Below are 18,922 nucleotides of genomic sequence, written 5' to 3'. Positions count from 1 at the left end.
TCTCCAAACACAGTCTAAGAGGTGGAAGCAAACCATTCCAGGACCATACAAGCATCTCAAATGAAAACGTACTGCAGTCCAAGAAAAGCTCATTGAAGGCAAGACAGAAAGGGGTACAATGTACATTAAACAAATGTTTGTACTCAATGTGCAGAAAATCATGAAAATTGAATAAGCTATATTACGACTAAATCCGGCAAAGTGGACATCAGACAAAAACTTTTATCCAACTTCCTGCAACTAAAAATAACCATTCAAGTCATCATACAAGTGGGTAGCTTAGTTAATTACCTTATGAAGCTCAAGATTCTGGAACTGGAAAAGGAATCCAATTTGAAAACTCTTTAGTAAGGGCTACTAATCCATCACGCACAGACATGTTAAAAGTAACCCACGATAACCAGTTAAGGAAAGCCAACAATGGATTGATGAGGAAATCCAAGAACTCCTGCAAAATAGGCGTTAATCCATTGAATGGATTATACACAAATAGGAGCCTACAGTTAATTTTTGTCTTAGTGGCTCACTCAAAAGAGTCAGTGGTCCAACTTGGGACATGATTCAGGACCAACTCTACACCATTCTGCATTTCCGCTTCTTCTGTACACTGAAAGCAAAACCATTCTGCATCCCTACTTCTTCTGTACACTGAAAGTAAATGGGAGAACACTTTCTAAAGGAGAAGATGAGAACAGAAGGGACTCCATGAGCTGGAGAATGTGCACCTTCTACAGGTGCAGGGAACCTGGACATGTGCACAAGGTGGAACTACAAGGAGCAAATATTAGCCCAGGATGAACTTTAATATCACTAGGCCAAATAATCAAAGAGAAGACAAAAATACCAAGCTTAAACTCAAAACAAAAAAGTTCTCCTCAAAGAGATGGACAGGAGCCCTCTAAAAGGGAGGGTTTATGCCTGGATAGCTAGGGCAAGGCCTGAATCCTGCCCTTTGTCAGAGAGAAAGGGCAGGGTATAACTCCGTTCCTGTTGTGGAACAGAGACTGTGCAGTTGGTATTCTAAACCTCTCCAATACCTGCAGAAGCAGACAAGTTACCACCCTGTCTACATGGTCAAATTCTCCAGCATGAGCCAAATCAGAACTTCCTCAGCAGCATATTAACCAGAATACGTCATCACCTGCCAGTCACTCAAGGTGGTACTTCCGATAAGAAATTTAAGAGCTATGCAAGTTTTTTACATGAGCCAAAAAAAGCTGAATCACAAATGCTAATGGAAGGCCTTCCAATGCCCCTTAAGAGAGTCTAGAAGGCATGGGGCATAAGGATTAAGTTAAAAGAATTTAGGATTTAGAAGAAAAGGGATTTGGTTAAGCACTTAAAGGGAGCAGTAAGCAGGCATTCCTGAGTAGGTCAAAGGAGGGTTCACAAAGTGAATCAAGGTCTGAGGACTCCAAATGTTTGAAAAGGCAAGATATACCCTCAGTTCAAGGATCTCAACCAACCTGTAAACAAGACGCTCAGGTACCCCGGAGGAGACAAATACTGTAAAGCAGTCTGGAAATTCTACAGCCCAGATCGCCTCCATAAACATGATGACAAACTTAGGGACTCCTGCTTTAATTAAGGGAATGGAAAGTGGCATGTGGTCATATCCTCCTGCCTGTAATGGATGGCCTCTACATGACAGCCTGAAGGGACCCTACAGTCCAAGGAGTCCACCCCTTTTAACTTCCACCTGAGAAACAGGGGATCCCTACTGGATAAAAGCGCTGCCTCTGGAATCCTAGGCAAGTTAACCAATCATTACTATCCAATCTAAGAAGGGGTATTCGCCTTTTCAGTTTTGCTTGTGCAGTCAACACCCGAATAGTGTAGGGGGACTGAGAAATTTTAAGGCTACTGTTACTGATGAGGACCAGCTGCACCGAACATTTGGAGGATGCACTGCAGAGCCCCTCCCCCAAAGTAAGATAGTGAACATCTCTGCAGCTTCCCCTACCAATGTCCTCATGGTGAAGGAGGGAAGAGTGGGCATTAAGGGACCCTTAATACTGGACACAACTACATGGGATTTGAGCACCCTTCCCTCTAATAGGAAAGATTACAGCCCCCACTGGCAAGCAAGTGATCAAATCTGGACCTTCTCCATAGTTAAAGGGGCCAATGCAGAACAGCAAAAAGGATGAAACTAAAAAGGAGAAGGGAGATATTAACCATAATGTGTCATCACCTGCCAGTCACTCAAGGTGGTACTTCCGATAAGAAATTTAAGAGCTATGCAAGTTTTTTACATGAGCTAAAAAAAGCTGAATCACAAATGCTAATGGAACGCCTTCCAATGCCCCTTAAGAGAGTCTAGAAGGCATGGGGCATAAGCAAGCAAGGGCACTTAATCATATGTCTTTAATACCTGCAGGGCTTCCTCCTCCTTTTGGAAAATAAAGAACACTGACAAAAAGAGAAAGCAACTTCCACTGTGTGTGTGTGTGTGTGTGTATATATGTGTGTGTGTGTGTGTGTGTATATGTGTGTGTGTGTGTATATGTGTGTGTGTGTGTGTGTATATGTGTGTGTGTATATATATATGTGTGTGTGTGTGTGTGTATATATGTGTGTGTGTGTGTGTGTGTGTGTGTGTGTGTGTGTGTGTGTGTGTATATATATATATATATATATATATATATATATATATATATATATATGTGTGTGTGTGTGTGTGTGTGTGTCAGGGGTCTTGCTCCTTACTTAAAATTATTTTCCTGTGCCCCTGTCGAGCAGAGCCACAGAAGTGATCCCCAAGGTGTATTTCCTACTTCCCATCCACTCATCAAGATTTTTCTTGAAGAGTGCTAATGAGGAACTTTGCTTGACACAGATCAGAGTATGGGAAGTCTCTGGGACAGGAATCTATCCCTCCAGCAGGTCTTGTTTATTGTGGGGACAAGGTTTAGGTCCCTAGAGCGTGTAGCTCGGATGGATTAGGATTTCTTTAGGTGTCGCATGTCCAACAGCTCTGGGTTTGACATAGTTTTATATGTTAGGCAGAGATCACCTCGGAGTAGGCGATATGCTACGGAGTAAAGCTGTTTTTTTGAGACAGTCAGTATAGGGCATCTGTTTGAGGCCGGTAATCCTATTTGTGAGGTACTTCTGTGGCCTTTCCAGCTGCTGCAGATGTCTTGTGAGGTACATTCAAAAAGGGGCACTGTACTCTATAATGGGTCTAATGAGCATCACGTAGAGGGGAACAATGACCTCTTTTTTTCCTGGATAAGAATCCTTTTGTGATGAGGTGTGCCACGTAGAAGGATTTCCTGACTACTGTGGCGATGTGATTATTTATTTTTGTTATTTTACATTTGTTGACCGGGCTGGTCTAGCTGGATATATTTCCATTTTCAGTAGAGGCCCGGGGAGAAAAGCTCCACATATAAACAACAAAACGTTTTACAATGTATAAGAAAAAGTATTACAATTTGAATAATGGGTAAAACTATGAAACACATTACATTAAAACATAATACACCTACAAATCATTTTTACAGTATGAATATCTAAGGCAACTACCAGTACATAAAGATACATTCATATCCTCGGTTATTCTAGTTTACTCCAGTCAGTTACTACTTCCAAGGGGGTAAGCAGTAATAGTAGAAAAAGGAGGAAGTATAAAGATAGGAAAGAATACTACTTTCAAGGATACATACATAACCCAAGTAGTTCAGATTGCTTATGGGTGCTACTACTTCAGAGCGGTAGACAGCAAAGAGTGGAAGAAAATAGGAAGTCTAGAGATAGCAGCAGAAACATCCAGAAGATTAGTCTGGGTAACAGCAAGGGCATAGCCAGTGAGTTTTAAGGTGTTTCTTGAGACTCTGTTTAAAGATTGGGAGGGAGGGTAGTGAGGTTAGGTCAGACAACAAGAGGTTCCATTGTTTTCCAGCGGTATTGGAGAACAAGGAGTCCCCAGCCAAGTTATTAGACTTGGTGGTGCTAGCTAGAAGTTTGTTGGAAGAGCATAAGGAATTAAGATTTCTACAGGGTGCTATAAGGTTGTTGAGTATCGGTGTGTTGTTGGGTTGGTAGAAAATCCTATGGACAATGGTAAGTTGGGAAAGTATCAGAATGTTTTTTAGTTTGAGCCAGTATAGCTGATGAAGGTTAAGACAGTGGTGAGTTCTATATGGGTTTCCAGTGGCAAATCTAGCAGTACTATTGTAGGAGTTAGCTAGTTTAGTAAGATTCTTTTTTTTAGATTTGTGTATATGGGTGCAGCATACAGAAGAGTTGAAATTAGATGGGAGTGGGCAATAGCAGTTCTGGCTGTTGGAGTTAAGAAGGGTTTTATCCTATATAGGGAGCCCAGTTTTTTTATTTACAGATTTAATGGTGTTATTAATGTGATTATCAAAGGTGAGGTTATTATCAATTGTGATTCCTTACAGTTTTGGTTGTAGAGTCGGGGGATATAAGGATGCCATTATCAGATCGGATGGAGAAATCTATGGGGGAGGACTTACTGTTTGGTGTAAACAGTAGTAGCTTGGTCTTTTTGGCATTCAAAAGAAGGCACCGTTTCAAGAACCATGTCTCTACTGTGTTGAAAGCTGTCTGGGTTAAAGATTGAAGTTCAGATATAGAGTTGGCACAGCATATGATCGTAAAATCATCAGCATACTGTATACAGGTGGCTTGAGGGATATCTACATAAAGGTCATTGATGAATAAAGAGAAAAGAGGAGGACCAAGCATAGAGCCCTGAGAGACTCCAAGGGAAACTGGCAGGTGGGATGATAGTTGATTCTCCCAAGGAACTGCCTGATGTACGTTACTACGGTAAGACTTGAACCAGAGAATTGCTATGGCATCTAGAGAGAGGGATGACAGAGTATTTATGAGTAGGGGGTGGTTACCCATGTCAAAGGCTTTTGACAGGTCGATAAAGAGTGCCGATGAGATGGTGCTGTTATTACGGTTGTGGTTAATGGAGTTGGTGAAGGATAGTAGAGCTGAGGTGGTACTATGAAAAGGACTGAAACCATGCTGGCAGTTTGCTAGAATGTTAAGTTAAGTAGTCCATTAGCTGATGGTGGATACATTTTTCCATAATCTTTGCTAATGGTGAAAGGAAAGCTATAGGCCTGTAGTTAGAATAGTCGTTACAGTTACCTTGTTTATGTAAGGGATAATGTGGGAGATTTTCCAGAGATCTGGAATGGTTCCTTCAATTATGGTACAGTTTATCAGGATGGATACAGGATAGGCAACTAATTTAGCTGCTTGCTGTAGATATTCAGATGGTAACTCGTCGGCAGAAGGGGTACAAGACTTAAGTTTGTGGATAAGTTTTTGGATGTAAGAGTTAGAGATGGGTTGCAGTTGGAAAGTTGGCCGGGTATCAGGCGGGGAGTTGAGTAGATCCGAGATGTCTGAGGCTAGTTGACTGGCTGGAGATTGTATGGTGTCTGCGAAAAAGGTATTAAAGGCATTGGCAGTTTGATGGGAGGTATTGCTTTCTGACCCTAGAGGGGAAGGAGTGCTAGAGTGGCCAGGATGAAGGAGGTTATTTAAGTTTGACCAGAATGTTTGTGGATTACTGTGGTGAATTTGCTGCAATTTACAATAGTAGAATTTTTTTGTCAGAGTATAGCTTTTTTTGTAGCATTTCTCAACTGTCTAAAGGTTTGTTGTTCCGAAGTATTTCTGTTTGCCCTCCACTTAACCCAGGATTTATTTCTAAGTAATATCTTTTGTCTAGTATCTTTTGAGAGCCAGGGGGCAGGTTTGGACTTTATTCTAATAGATCGTTTAGGTGCATGCCTGTTGAGGATTGTTAAGAATTTGTTATTGAAATATATAATAGCCTCTTCAAGACTGAGAGTTTTTATCAAAGGATAGACTACTGTCCACCTGGATCCCAAGGTCTCTTAACACACATTCCCCGTTAAGTAGACTGCCGCCTATGTGGTGGTTCATGGGTACACAGTTTTTACCAAAGGGGATGACAATGCACTTTTTGGCATTGAGCTTGAGGCCATGGCTCTGACACCAGGCATCTGTCTCAGTGAGGCCCTTTTGTAGGATGTCCACATCATTTGGGGACTCGACTACGGCTCCTAGTTTTCAGTCATCTGCGAACTTTGTTAGCCAAAGGCCTTCTGTGTTAGCCTGTACTTCAGAGAAGTAGATACCAAACAGGAGAGGTCCCAGGACTGAAACCTGTGGTACTCTACTTGTCACTGGTTTGAAGTCAGATTTGGAGTCTGCAATTTTTACAGTGTGGGTTCTGTCAGTGAGCCAGTTGGCAACCCATCTTGTGACGTAAGGATTTATACCTAGTTTAGTGAGTTTAGCTATAATTCCAGATTGGGGGATGGTGTCAAAAGCCTTGGCGAGGTCAAGATAGGCTGTGTGAACCACCTTATCCTCGTCTAAGGCTTTGGTGACTGCCTCAAAGAAGTCGATCAGATTCAGGAGGCATGAGCTGCCATTCACAAACCAGAACTGGGTGGGATCCAAAGTTTGGAGGTTACCAATGTCTTTGTTTAGGAGTTCCATGGCTTTACACACCATGCTCGTCAGGCTAATAGGACGATAATTCCCAGGATCAGTGGTGGCTCCCCCTATGTGGAGTGGGAGAACTGTTGCTGTCCATCATTCAGTGGGGACAAAGCCTGACATGAGGCTATGACTGAACATGGTGCTTAGGTAGGGAGCCAGTTCGTTCCGAAGTTCATATAAAACTCAGTCTGGGATGTTGTCCGATCCCATGGATACAGTGTTTTTGGCTTTAGAGAGTGCAGCTTTTACCTGCATAGCTGTGATTACAGGGACTCTGCATTCTTCCTGTATAGATATGGGCCCTTTAGCGGGTGGGGGGTGGGGGGTAAAGTTAGCACTGAACCTACCTGCCAGGATGTTGGCAATATTAGTTGGTATTGTAATTTTTATGCCGTTGTGCTGTAACTCAGAGCAGATCTGGGTGTTGCCATCAAGATTCTTGACATAGCTATAGAAAACTTTGTGGATCTCCCTAGAATCAGTGGCGATTTTGTTTTCATAGCTAGCTTTGGAGAATCTTGAAAGGGATCTCAGCTTCTTACTGAGGCTGACCAAGGAGCTCCACCACTCATGGGATTTTACTCTCTTTTGCAACAGTTTCTTCCTTCTGTTGTAGAGTTTGTTTATGGCAGGGGACCACCAGATTGGCTTCCTTTTTTGAAGTATAGCGTCTTGGTTCTATTTGGGATAGCACAATCCATGCACTCTTGTAAGTGTTTATAGAGTGCATTTGTGTAGGATTCAGCAGTCGTAACTGTTATGTCCATCTGCATGGGTGTCATGAAGTTCACTACTTCTGTCTTAAGAAGCATGAAGTTGGCTTTGGAGAATTTTGTTACCATGGTTTCCTTAATGGGGTTGGGGACGGGATGTGGATATCTAGGGTGATTAGCTTGTGTTCGGATCTGACCAATGAGGAGTTGACTTCAGGTGTGGAACACCGGTCACTCATGTTGGCAATGACTAGGTGTACAATACTGTTGCCCCTGGTGGGGGTATGGATAAGATGATCCAGGGCACTGGAATTTATGAATTCCAGAAACCAATGAGTGAAGGATTTGGTACATGAGTAGTTTTCACAGTTAATGATGGGATAGGTGAAATCGCCCATTATTAGAGTGTTTGGTTGAACCCTAATATTCTCCAGTATATCAAGAAAAGAGGAGTGGGAATCATGGGGCATGGTGGGGGATATGTAGCAAGCGACAATTTGGATTGCAGTTCTGCCCAGAGTTAGTTGCACTTGCATAACCTCAAATGCATTATGCTGAGCAACTAGCCTAGAGGTGTGGATATCCTTAATGAATATGGACACACCTCCATCTTTGGTGATCTGGTCCAGGTTATATGGCCGAAAAGTGTGGTATGAGTTATAGCCTGGTAATGCAGGGGTGCTCTCTCGAGCCTTGAACCAGGTCTCACTCACTGCACAGATATTAATGTTCTCCTTTTTAAGGAGTGCCTCGAGGGATTGCATTTTGAGATTTAGATTTCTAGCACTGAGTAGCATTACCCTCGGTTTTTGCTTGCCTGTTGCTGTCATGGTGGTGAATTTGTCATTTGAACCTTGCCTAAAAAAGGCACTATAGGGGTGTCAAGAGCCTTAGCCAGTATCCAGAATCCCAGGGGTGACAAGTGCAGGCCATCTCTGGCAAAGCATCATGTTCTGTCGACCATGTCGTCCCAGGCAGACAGATATTGGATCCCCTTAGAATGACACCAGAAGCTTATCCAATTGTTGAAGTCAATCATTTTGTCCTTGTACTGCGATATCATTCTGGGCGAAGGCAGGATGCTACTTAGGGCTTGGGTCATACCTGCCTGGGCTACAAGAACGGAGAGCTCTTCCATGTCTCTTTTCATGAAGTCCAGGGAGGTACTTCTCAGGTCATTCACACCAACATGGACAATGACAGAGTCATATTTGTACTTGTTGTGGAGAGACCAGAGTGTGTGGGTTATGTGGCGGATCCTGGCACCCGACAGGCAGCTGACAGTAACTTTCTCCTTGTTTAGCCGGGTGAATGGGACACAGTGTGTTTGGTTATAGTCATCTATAGCTATAGTGTTGGGTATGTTGTTTTGCCTTATGAGCTGTGGTTGAGTGGCACACTGAGTCAGTGGGCTATGTGTCATTTAGGTTGTGTTGGGGGGGGGGTGGAGGTTGTTTGCTTTTCTGCTTTGGAGGTCCCTGTTGCTTGAGCAGATTATTATTGCGAGCCTCCGCAAATGTTTTTGTGTTTCTAAGTGTGGATTTTGGTGGTGTAGGTTTAGTGGGACTATGTGATGAGTGGTGTGGTGCAAGTGTTTACCTTCTCCTCTTGACTGTCAAGTTCAGTCTTGGTTGGAGACAGCTTTAAGTGCATCTCTCACAGGTTGTAGTGTTAGGTGGTAGGAGGAGAGGGTTGTGTCTCTGTGTACATGAGGCAATTGCTACATTGTCCCAAGATGCCTAGATTCATCAGACAGACAGGAGAGAATACTGGGAGCTGACCCTTGGACATGTCTGAATAAAAAAAATATTTTCCTCCAGGCAAGTGAGTAAAGTGATTACAAGAGATGTTTTTCTCTAAGCAAGTGAGGAAGTACAAAAACTGTTTTCCTCTAGGTAATGAGGAAGGTTGAGTGCTGTAGTAATTTGTAGCTTATTTAGTGCTTACAACAAGTTCTGGATAAGTGCCGAACACGGATAAGCAAATTCAAGTGCTAAAACTAAGAATCGGTATCCAAACTAGACTAGTTACAGGAAAGAAACAAGTGCAAATGTGGGCTTTTAAATCAGAAAGTTGAGAGAGAGATGGAAAAATTGCCCAAATGGCTGATACAATTTCTGGGCCAGAACCACTCCTTATGTGTTAGAGTTTTGGAATCATTATTCCTGCCTTAAGTAACCATAATTAAGACCCAAGGTTTTAAGTAGATTTATAGTAACATATTTGATAAAAAAGCCTAAACTGGTACAAACATGCAAGATTTAAGAGTTAAAATTATAGATCACTGTTCACTGCTGATAAGCAAAACACACTACAGCATTTCAATGGCCTTAGATACTTCAAAACTTACCTCCAGAAACTGGGGATGTTTCTTAAGACTGTGGTCAAAGATGAACCAATAGCTCAAAGTTCCAAACAAAAAATAAAGAATTACTGCACCAAGGTTTGTAACTGCCAGGAGACTGAGGAACTGTCGCATGGGCCCATCTTCAGGCCAGGTAATTGGATAGACATATGGGGTAAAGAAGTAGAAATCTGCATGCTGAAGTACAATATCCATCCTGGTACCTGCAAGACAGGAAACTCTTAGGGTAAGAAATTATCACCATCAACAGAAAAAAAAAACATGCCTTTAAGAATGCTGAAAAACAATTTGGTAGTTACTCTTAAGACAAGACTACCTTGGCACATCACAGAGACATTACTGTCTAGTTTACTTCAATTATTTGACTCCATCACAATCTTTCCAGCTTGTTTGTTCAAAGGACTGCTACAATCATTACCAATAAGCTATACTCAGCTGCACTATACTTTATAACTTTTTTTCTTTCATGTTACACTTTTCTTTTGTTCTTTTATTATATGCAGTCTTTTTATGTGTATTTTATTTACACTACTGCTTTTTGGTTTAGGTTATGGCTGAAAAGAGTTAACAAACACTAAATAAAATTATTCTGAGCCATATTGCATTGGAGACTGACAAGAATCTCACTGCTTGTCAACCTAAAAATGTAAACAAACAGAAAAATGATCATCCATCAGAAACATTGTTATTTTACGTGAAAAAAAAATCAGCTGCATCATAGATATAAAACCAGAAAAACAGAGCAGGAATATTAGTATTTTCCAAATTATCCATAGATAAACAAGAACAAATAAGTAACATAAAAAAATGTTAACACTATCAAGTAGAAAACACAAAAGCCACCATTTGTATTAGTCTTGTTCTTCAGGTAAACTACTTTAAAGTTTGCAATAAACTACATGATATCATGCAGAATTGCCTTTGCAGTCAATAAAGTACATTCTACAGGTAAAATGTTTAGAATTTTGAATTCATGCATTCTTTCTCAAAATCCTTCTTTTTAAAGATCATGTTTAAAGGCTTTCTTAGCACTTCTTTTTGCTGTAATTATGCCCTCATCATGTAAAGCTGGCTTTCTGATGCTAAAGTATGTAGTTTCTACTATAGTCATATCAATTGCTCTATATTTTTAAGTTTAATAAACTTGGTTTTGTATCTACTGTACATTGAACAACTGCCCAATTATTTTTTGATTCAGTGTTATACGCTGGCACCTTCTGATGATGTCACAAATGGGGCAAACATATTGTAATTCAATACACTGAGATACAGAATTGAAAGGAAGCCCACTGCCAGGAACAGGTAATGGGATTCTATGTTAATGAAACTCACTAACTGTTCTGAGAATAGTATGATTTTACCTGAGGATTTAGTGCAGCAACTAAATCTGGACATCATTATGTGCCGCACAGTTTCCATTCTAGCACTAATCTAGTCAATGTATAACACGCACACACTTATTTCTCTGCAGGCTATCAGAGAGGTGTTACTCATACCCCCAAGTTTTCTTCCTAAAAGTGATCATCCGTGGTAGAGAACTATTTGTTACAGTGTTACATTTGTGTTATTAACTGTATGTCAAGCACTATGTATTTTACTAGGTGTCTTACCTTTCATTTTGCTCTTTTGTTACTTTTTATTTGAATAAAAGCGTGTTTAGTTGTTTACTGATGTATTATCCGCTTATCTGAATGAGTGACTGACTAATTATGCTGCAGTCTGTCTCACTTTGTTGAAATCGTCTGCAGATTACAGAATACATGCCTGTTCACTGCAAGCTGTTTACTCCTATATTACATCATCAGAGTGCAGCCCCGTAGGATTTGAATCAAGAACATACAGTAAATACAAACACAAGTTTATTAAACTTAATAAATATAATTCCTATGAAGAGATTCAAGTAAAACTACGTATTTTCGAATTAGAAATCCGGCTTTACATGAAAACAGTTTAAAGACTGTGTATAAAACATTTTTTATATAATTTCATTTTTACAAAAATTAAACTGAAGCTGAGAGAACAAAACTGAATGGTAAAAATGGGAATAAAATACATCTCGCCTACTACAAAATGGTTACTTTGTATTACATGTTGTCATATCTAACATACAGAACAATAAAGGAACTGTTTCTTTAAAGGGTTATCTGTGGCATGTAATCTCTCAATCTAAGTGGTTCAGTAAATGTTCTGTTGATTGTACATCACATCTAATGCCTTTTCATGTCCAGTATACTGTCCGTGTACTCTGACATGTGTACACACTATCCGGTGTAAAAGCTACTTTGAGCAACAAAATGTTGTTTTATTATAAACCTGGTGCAGCAGAAACTTCTGAAGAAGTTTTTTCCAAACTGCAGTTTTTTTCTTCTGCTAAGACACCTCTACTATATGAAAGCCATATGTAACAGAAGACACAGTTATTGTTTTTTAATTTTTAATACAAATATGAAAAACCTTTTTTGCAGTAACCATTTGAGATGTCAGGATCCACTTTAGTGAGGCCCATAACAAGAATAAATGGGGGGGGGGGGGAAGACAAGCATATACCAAGTCCAAGATTGCCATTTCTTGGAAAAAAAGACTTGCATATACCAAGTCCAAGATTGCCATTTCTTGGAATACTAACTTTTCTCTGAGGTGTGGCAATTTTGGAATTTATATTTATAAAAATGCTTAAGCCTTTCTAAATGGGAATGCAGGAGGGCTTACCCCCTTGTGAAAAATTGCTTTAAAAGAGAAGAGCAATGCTTGAGATTTGCTCTTCTCCTAGACTTTCTGTCGTTTTACTGACTGCCAACATTTCTAAAAAGAGCCCGTTTTTTGCAATATTCATTCACAATATTGGCATTGCAATTGGTAGTATCACAACCTTTTTGCATATAAAATGAAGTTTTAGTCTCAAATTTTATTCTTAAAGTTTTTTTTTTTTTTTCATTTTATTTCATATTCTAATACTGCTGAAACATTCATCTTCATGCATCAGTTTCTCATTTTGGCTGACAGTGTCTTCCTGGAATCACAACCATCCTAGAAGCTGCATGGTACCCAATCATTAACCTGGAAAATTGAGGTTCTACAAAATGATCTCTGTATTACTGTGGGTGGAATTGCTGAAAACAGAAAAAATCCAATGTGCACAGTCCTCTCATGTCACAGGCAAGGAAGCAATGAAGATATTTAGCAGTTTTAATTTTAAAGAAGGAGACAGACAAGCTGGCAGTCAAAAAAATAATAATCAAGTATACTGGAAACAAAAGAGAAAGCTGCCCCATATATGATGTGGCATCCCTTCACTTCTAGAGAAAATAGAGAGTCAATAGATGTGTTACAGGACTGCATCTCACAAGATTCACTGATAAGAGACAAAACTTTGTGTAGGATTAGAAATTATAAAGTCACGTGCAGGCTTTTAAGGAAACACTTGAAAAAGCAGCAGATGTGGTTGAGTAACGCAACTATCAAGTTTTCAGCTTAAAATCATATTCCAGTTGAACAGCAATACACAGCTCCACATTTCAATGCAAAACCTTTCAGTTTAATTTCTATAAAAGTCAGTGCTTTAGTGATACTGAGTATAACAAGCCAGCATTAAAATAACTGGTCTAATTAACCGAGTGAACAGAATTCTGGAAGTAAACGGTGTCCACTAGTGGTCCTCTGTAGCCGAAAAAACTTTGGCAGCCAGAAAATGACAAAAGCTGTGGATGAGTTCAGTTTTGTGGCAGCTTCTTAACCACAAAGAAGCATGAGCACAGACTTGGATGCTGATATGGGTTCAACACAGTGTTTAAACCACGATTTAGCTAACCTTCATCTACCTTCTGACAGAGGTGGAGAACAGATATACAGGAGGCATTTTCAATGTCATGGTTTGATTTTTTTGGATAAAGCTTGGAACTACTCAACAGATTAACATACACTGCAGTAATGTGACCACTACCTAGAGAAACACCGACAATGACTAACCCCGTTTAGTGCAGCAACTCTTCCTTGCTCACAGCCTGTACATCTTGAGATATGCTGAACACATCCCACATACAGAAGTAGTGCATTGTTGCAAGTACTACATGAAAAGACAAAAAACTTACAAAACAATCTAAGTTGGAAAAAAAGAGTTTTATCACCTACAAACACATCATGTTAAAAAATTTATCAAGAGAAAAATAAGATACAAATGAGATACTATTTTTGGTTCTTCCTTTATATCAATAGCATATGGAAGAAAAGAGAGCTGGATTAAGATATGAAGAACAGAGCAAAACAAAGAGCAGTACCAGAATGGCTTGGTTGGATGGTAAACCCTGAGGAGTAAAAAGCAGAACAAAAACTGATGAAACAGTCCATCACCTCTTCATTTGGAACATGTTATGATGGAAAAATGAAGACTTTCGGATCCTATTAAGAACACCAGATTTGGCCACTTTAAATAAGAGGCCAACTCCCAAGAAATGGGCAAATACACCAACAAGTTGTAAACTTTTTCCAAAAAGGCTGCATTTTGTTAGATTATGGGCCATATTCCAAAATAGGTTGCTCTCAGTGCATGTCTGTACTGATTCTGAAAGACTTTCTCTCAATGTAAAAGGCTTACTTCACTGTAATTTCAGTCTATAAACATGCTTACAGTGGGGCCAGTTTACAAAAGATCTGTACTTGGTGTAAGTGATCACTTACATTGAGAGCAGGTCTTTTGGAATCCGCCCCAATAACTTGCAAAAACAACTGGAGAACCTTGCAAAGGACGGAACTTTGCTCATGAATAGTCAACATCTAAATGAAGGCACAAGGAAAGAGAAATCACAAAGAATGGGATTGTACACAAAGAGTATTGATAAGATAGACAAAGGGAGATGCAAGTTTAGCAATAAAGCCCCGGGTTTTGGAAACATATGCAATTTAAATATAGAATACAATAAAAATAACAAAAAGGTTAAGAGAAATAAAAAGTCCCACTGGCCTAAACAATTCTAAGGGAAAGATGGTAAATGAAACTGTTACTTTGGAAAACATCAAAGTGGTATGCATTCAAAGCGTAAAAATATCACAAGATCAGAGCAGGAGACATATCAAGAAAGAAAAGAGTATCTCTGATGATTATATTTGTTTTATTTAATATCTAATGATTTTAGATTATTAAATGAATCTATCTCAATTCTCCATTTGCTAACTGCTGTTAGAGGAAAGCTTTATGTATTTACATAAATTAACTAGGGGATATTCTGTAGCGGGAGAAGCAAATGTTAGATCAGAGAATCATTTTGGGATGACAGAGGGTGGTTTGAATGATTTAATCATCACATCAGGGATGAAACATTCCATGATAGGGATTGTAAATATTTTTATAATATTACTGTTGTTGTACAGTTTTGATTTTTTTGTCCATAACAAAATGCACTAAGCACAAATGCTGTTGAATATTTAAAAGCTATAGTTTAACTTCACTAGAATTACCACATTTTAGAAATGATAATACTTAAATGTATTTCATTAAACATAAATTGACTGAACTCAACGAAGAGAGATAGTTTATTCAAATATCTTAAGGCAAATAAAGCTGGTGCATTTTTACAGGAAACACACTTATTAAAAAAGACCAGGCTAGACTGATATATAAAGAATACTCTATACTTGCTGATTCATATTACATAATTCTAAAACGAAATGCATTATAATATTATGGGGAAAAAAATCGAGTATGCCAAAGGTAATCGCTTTCTTCACTGACAAAAGTGGCATGATGGCACTGGTTGTGTTTGAGTTAGAAAGGAAAATATATACATTTGTTAATAATTATTGGATTCCTGAGCTTGGATCTGAAATAGTTAGAAAATACTTAGACATTATAGCCTTACATGCTAAGGGAGAAATCCTTTTAGCTGGGGATTTCAATTGTATATTGTCAGAAAAAGACATGTCCAACGATAAAAAGCCGAGGATAACAGCTACAGCTAAGCAATTAAATAATTTTACCAGTATTATGAATCTGAGAGATATAAGAGAGTTAAAACTGGAAAATAAATTTAATTTTCCTGCTATTCATATAGATTTGGCACCCAAACAAATACAAAGTTTCTGCTTCTGTTGGGTTGTTTTCAAAAATGGAAGTATCAGTAACATCTTGTCCTTTGTCTGACCATAATGCCATTATGTTTACTTTTAAACTTAACCTAAAGCCTAATGTGTTAGTGTTTTGGCAAAGAATACCAGCATATATAGTTAAACATCAAAGTATTTAAAGATTGGTTTATAAACATACTGAATTGATTTATGGATAATAATAATAATAATAATAATGGTGAGGTTTCTGATGTCATTTTGTGGGACACATTAAAGGCCTACATTTATGGTAAAGAATTGGTATCTGTTAAAAAGGAAGGAATGGGATAATGAATTAAATGTACTTCAAACAAAAATTGATAATTTTTAAGTTTGAATTCCTTTGATAAAAAATAGAATGGGTAATTAAAGGACTGAATCAAAAATACATAGAAATACTAAATCACAAAGTTTCAATAAACTTGGAAAAGCTTAAATTACAAACATATACTTTAAATCCTAAAAATTTGCATAGACTAGCAATTCGATGGAAAACTTTAAATAGTGCAAATCATATTGAAGAAATTACATATCAAGTGGGCAATAAAAAAGCAATAGACCTAAAAGGACACCTTAAAAGTGTTTTGGAGGCACTATAAAGAAATCATCAAAAGGAACTTAACACTAGACAACAGCATTAACTCAGAGAATTTCTTAAAAGAAAATGTGAAACAGAAGGTAACAAAAGAACAAAATAAGTTAGACAAGCATGTACCTCTTAGAGAACTTAAACAGCAAAACGAGTCTGAAAAATAATAAAGCCCCTGATCTAGATAGTCTGATTCCGAAATATACAAAACATTTCTAGATAATATTTTAAAAGTATAAATAAGTACATTTATGGAAGTTAGAAATTCATTACTTATTCCACCTTCTTGGAAATTCTCTTTGGTATCTCCTATCTTGAAGCAAGGCAAAGCTCCTAAAATATGTACTTCCTATCATCTTATTTCTTTATTAAAGGTGGATTAGAAGTTTTAATGGCTATTTTGACAAAAAAAGGTTAAATAATATAATACCTAACTTACTTAATGAAGATCAAACTGGCTTTATTATTGGTAGAATAGTGCAGGACAATGTCATTAGACTTCTAACTTTAATAGATATTGCTAACAAAAGAAAAAAAGAACTGTCAATACTAACTTTAGACTTGGATAAAGCCTCTGATTCAAAAAAATTGGACTTATCTTCATGAAGTTCTTAAAGAATAAAATTTCTCTTGAAGATTCATAGAAATAATAATGAAGTTATATAATACTACCTTTAGTTCTGTAAAGAGTGGATCACTTCTCTCTAGTTCTTTTAAATTTTTAAAAGGAACAAAACAGGGTTGCCCATTATCACAGTTATTTGCCTTATCTATTGAACCCTTTGCAGCACATATTAGAAATAATAATAAAAAGGCTTTTCTGTTAAATGATTACTAGAATTCCAAAATTCAATTACTTGCGGATTACATCTTGTTAATTACTAATAATATTGAATCTTCATTAGAAAACATTACTTATTTAATAAAATATTTTGAAAAAAAAATCAGGTCTAAAGTTTAGTCATAACAAAACAGAAACGTTATTAATAAATAAAACAGTAACCCACAAGTTAACAAATTTTAAAGAATTCAATGAGAAAATAAACTTAAATATTTAGGAGTTAATATAAAAACTAAACAGAAAGAAACAGTAATAGCAAATTATAACAACTTAATTAATGACATAAAAAAGTTAAATGACAATTGGAATAGAATGCATTTTCTAATGGAAGACAGACTTACATTGATAAAATGATAATTTTGCCAAAAATCTTATATCTTGCTCAGTCTTTATTTTTGCTGCCTTCTAAACAAATCATTAAAAGGTTAAATTCTAAATTAATAAAAGTTTTTATGGCATCCCCAAAAAACAAGAATATCTTATGATTGGCATGTTAAAAGCTGGGAAGAGAATGGTATTTGATTCCTTTATATAGGACATTACATTAAATCAGCCATTTTGAACAGAGTTAGTCTTTGGTTAAATTCATCATACAACTCAAATTGGAAAAGTTTACATGAAGAAATTTTAACTTCATTTACTTCACATGAAATAAGCTTTAATACTTTAGCAGATGTTACAGTAATGTAATACACTGGGTTCTAAAATATTACTGCATAAATAACAGAAACACCAACATAAACACATCTGGTATTAATCGTATACTAAATGTTTTTAAAATATTAATGGATAATAATCATTACAGCTAATGGTCTTAATGCTTCCTACAGCACATACTATTGGTCGTCTGGAATCTTTTAATATAAATATAATAGCTAATTTAGGAGTAAATAACTTACAATTCTTTCAGTTTCTGGATGACAAAGTAAATACGGCAGAAAATCTTTTGACTAGATACAATACTAATGAACTTAACTAGTTGAATATGCAGATTTTTAAGGGTGCTATAAATAATTCTATGCAAATGCCATTAATTATGAATAGAAAATTCATATCCAAGATATTAGAATTCTTTTTTCAGATTAATAGTGATTGATTTTATGTATATGTGTATATATATATATATATATATATATATATATATATATATATATATATATATATATAAAAAATCTGATTCATCAATAATTTACAGAATTCTAAGATTGGAATTTAGAGATTTGCACGTGTCCAATTGGGAATACTCTGCAAAGATAAATAAAGAGGCATTTTCAGAAGAAAATAAAAGGTTATATTTGAAATCTGTTAGTAACTCAACATCATCTATTTATTGGAAAATATTCACTTGGAAGTTTTTACATAGATGTTTAACACGGAATAAAGTAGCAATGTTTTATAAAAAAAGAACATTTAAGATGTTGGAGATGTAATGGTAGTCTGGAAGCAGGTGATTCTAGCAAGCCAAATGGTTACTTCATTTTGGAAATAACTTTGTTAAAGCCTTATGGTCAGACATATGTTATATCATTGAATCTTTGATTCTATTTAATGTTCCCACACCAGATCCTTGTCCAAGAAACCAAGTGCCTCTTCTGTGGTTTATCCTATCTATTGCTAGAAAGGTTATTACAATGAACTGGAAAATTAAAACTATCCTCTCATTTCTGAGTTTATTAATCTAGTAAAAAGTGTGCGTAATAAAGAACTGCAAACCATTTGTATTAAAACTATGAATACTATTCATAAGAAGTTAGCTTGGCAAAAACTTAAAGATTTGTTAGAAAGGTATTAAT

The 18,922-nt window shown here is 37.2% G+C and overlaps 1 protein-coding gene across 3 annotated transcripts in view; it reads right to left on the bottom strand.

Annotated features, from left to right (window-relative positions):
• SC5D (sterol-C5-desaturase) overlaps positions 1–18,922 on the bottom strand; it is a 158,072-nt gene that overhangs the window by 95,764 nt on the left and 43,386 nt on the right. For all 3 annotated transcript variants that reach the window (XM_044081037.1, XM_044081035.1, XM_044081036.1), the window contains exon 2: positions 9,589–9,806. In XM_044081037.1, coding sequence (XP_043936972.1) covers positions 9,589–9,798 — 210 coding nt within the window. In that variant the 5' untranslated portion in view covers positions 9,799–9,806. The remainder of the gene's footprint in view (positions 1–9,588; positions 9,807–18,922) is intronic.

The sequence above is a fragment of the Protopterus annectens genome, chromosome 8.part0 (assembly GCF_019279795.1).
Source record: "Protopterus annectens isolate FY-2018-M chromosome 8.part0, PAN1.0, whole genome shotgun sequence".
Taxonomy (NCBI): Eukaryota; Metazoa; Chordata; order Ceratodontiformes; family Protopteridae; genus Protopterus; species Protopterus annectens.
Note: the sequence above shows the minus strand (reverse complement) of the source record. Positions and strands in the feature narration are given on the sequence as shown.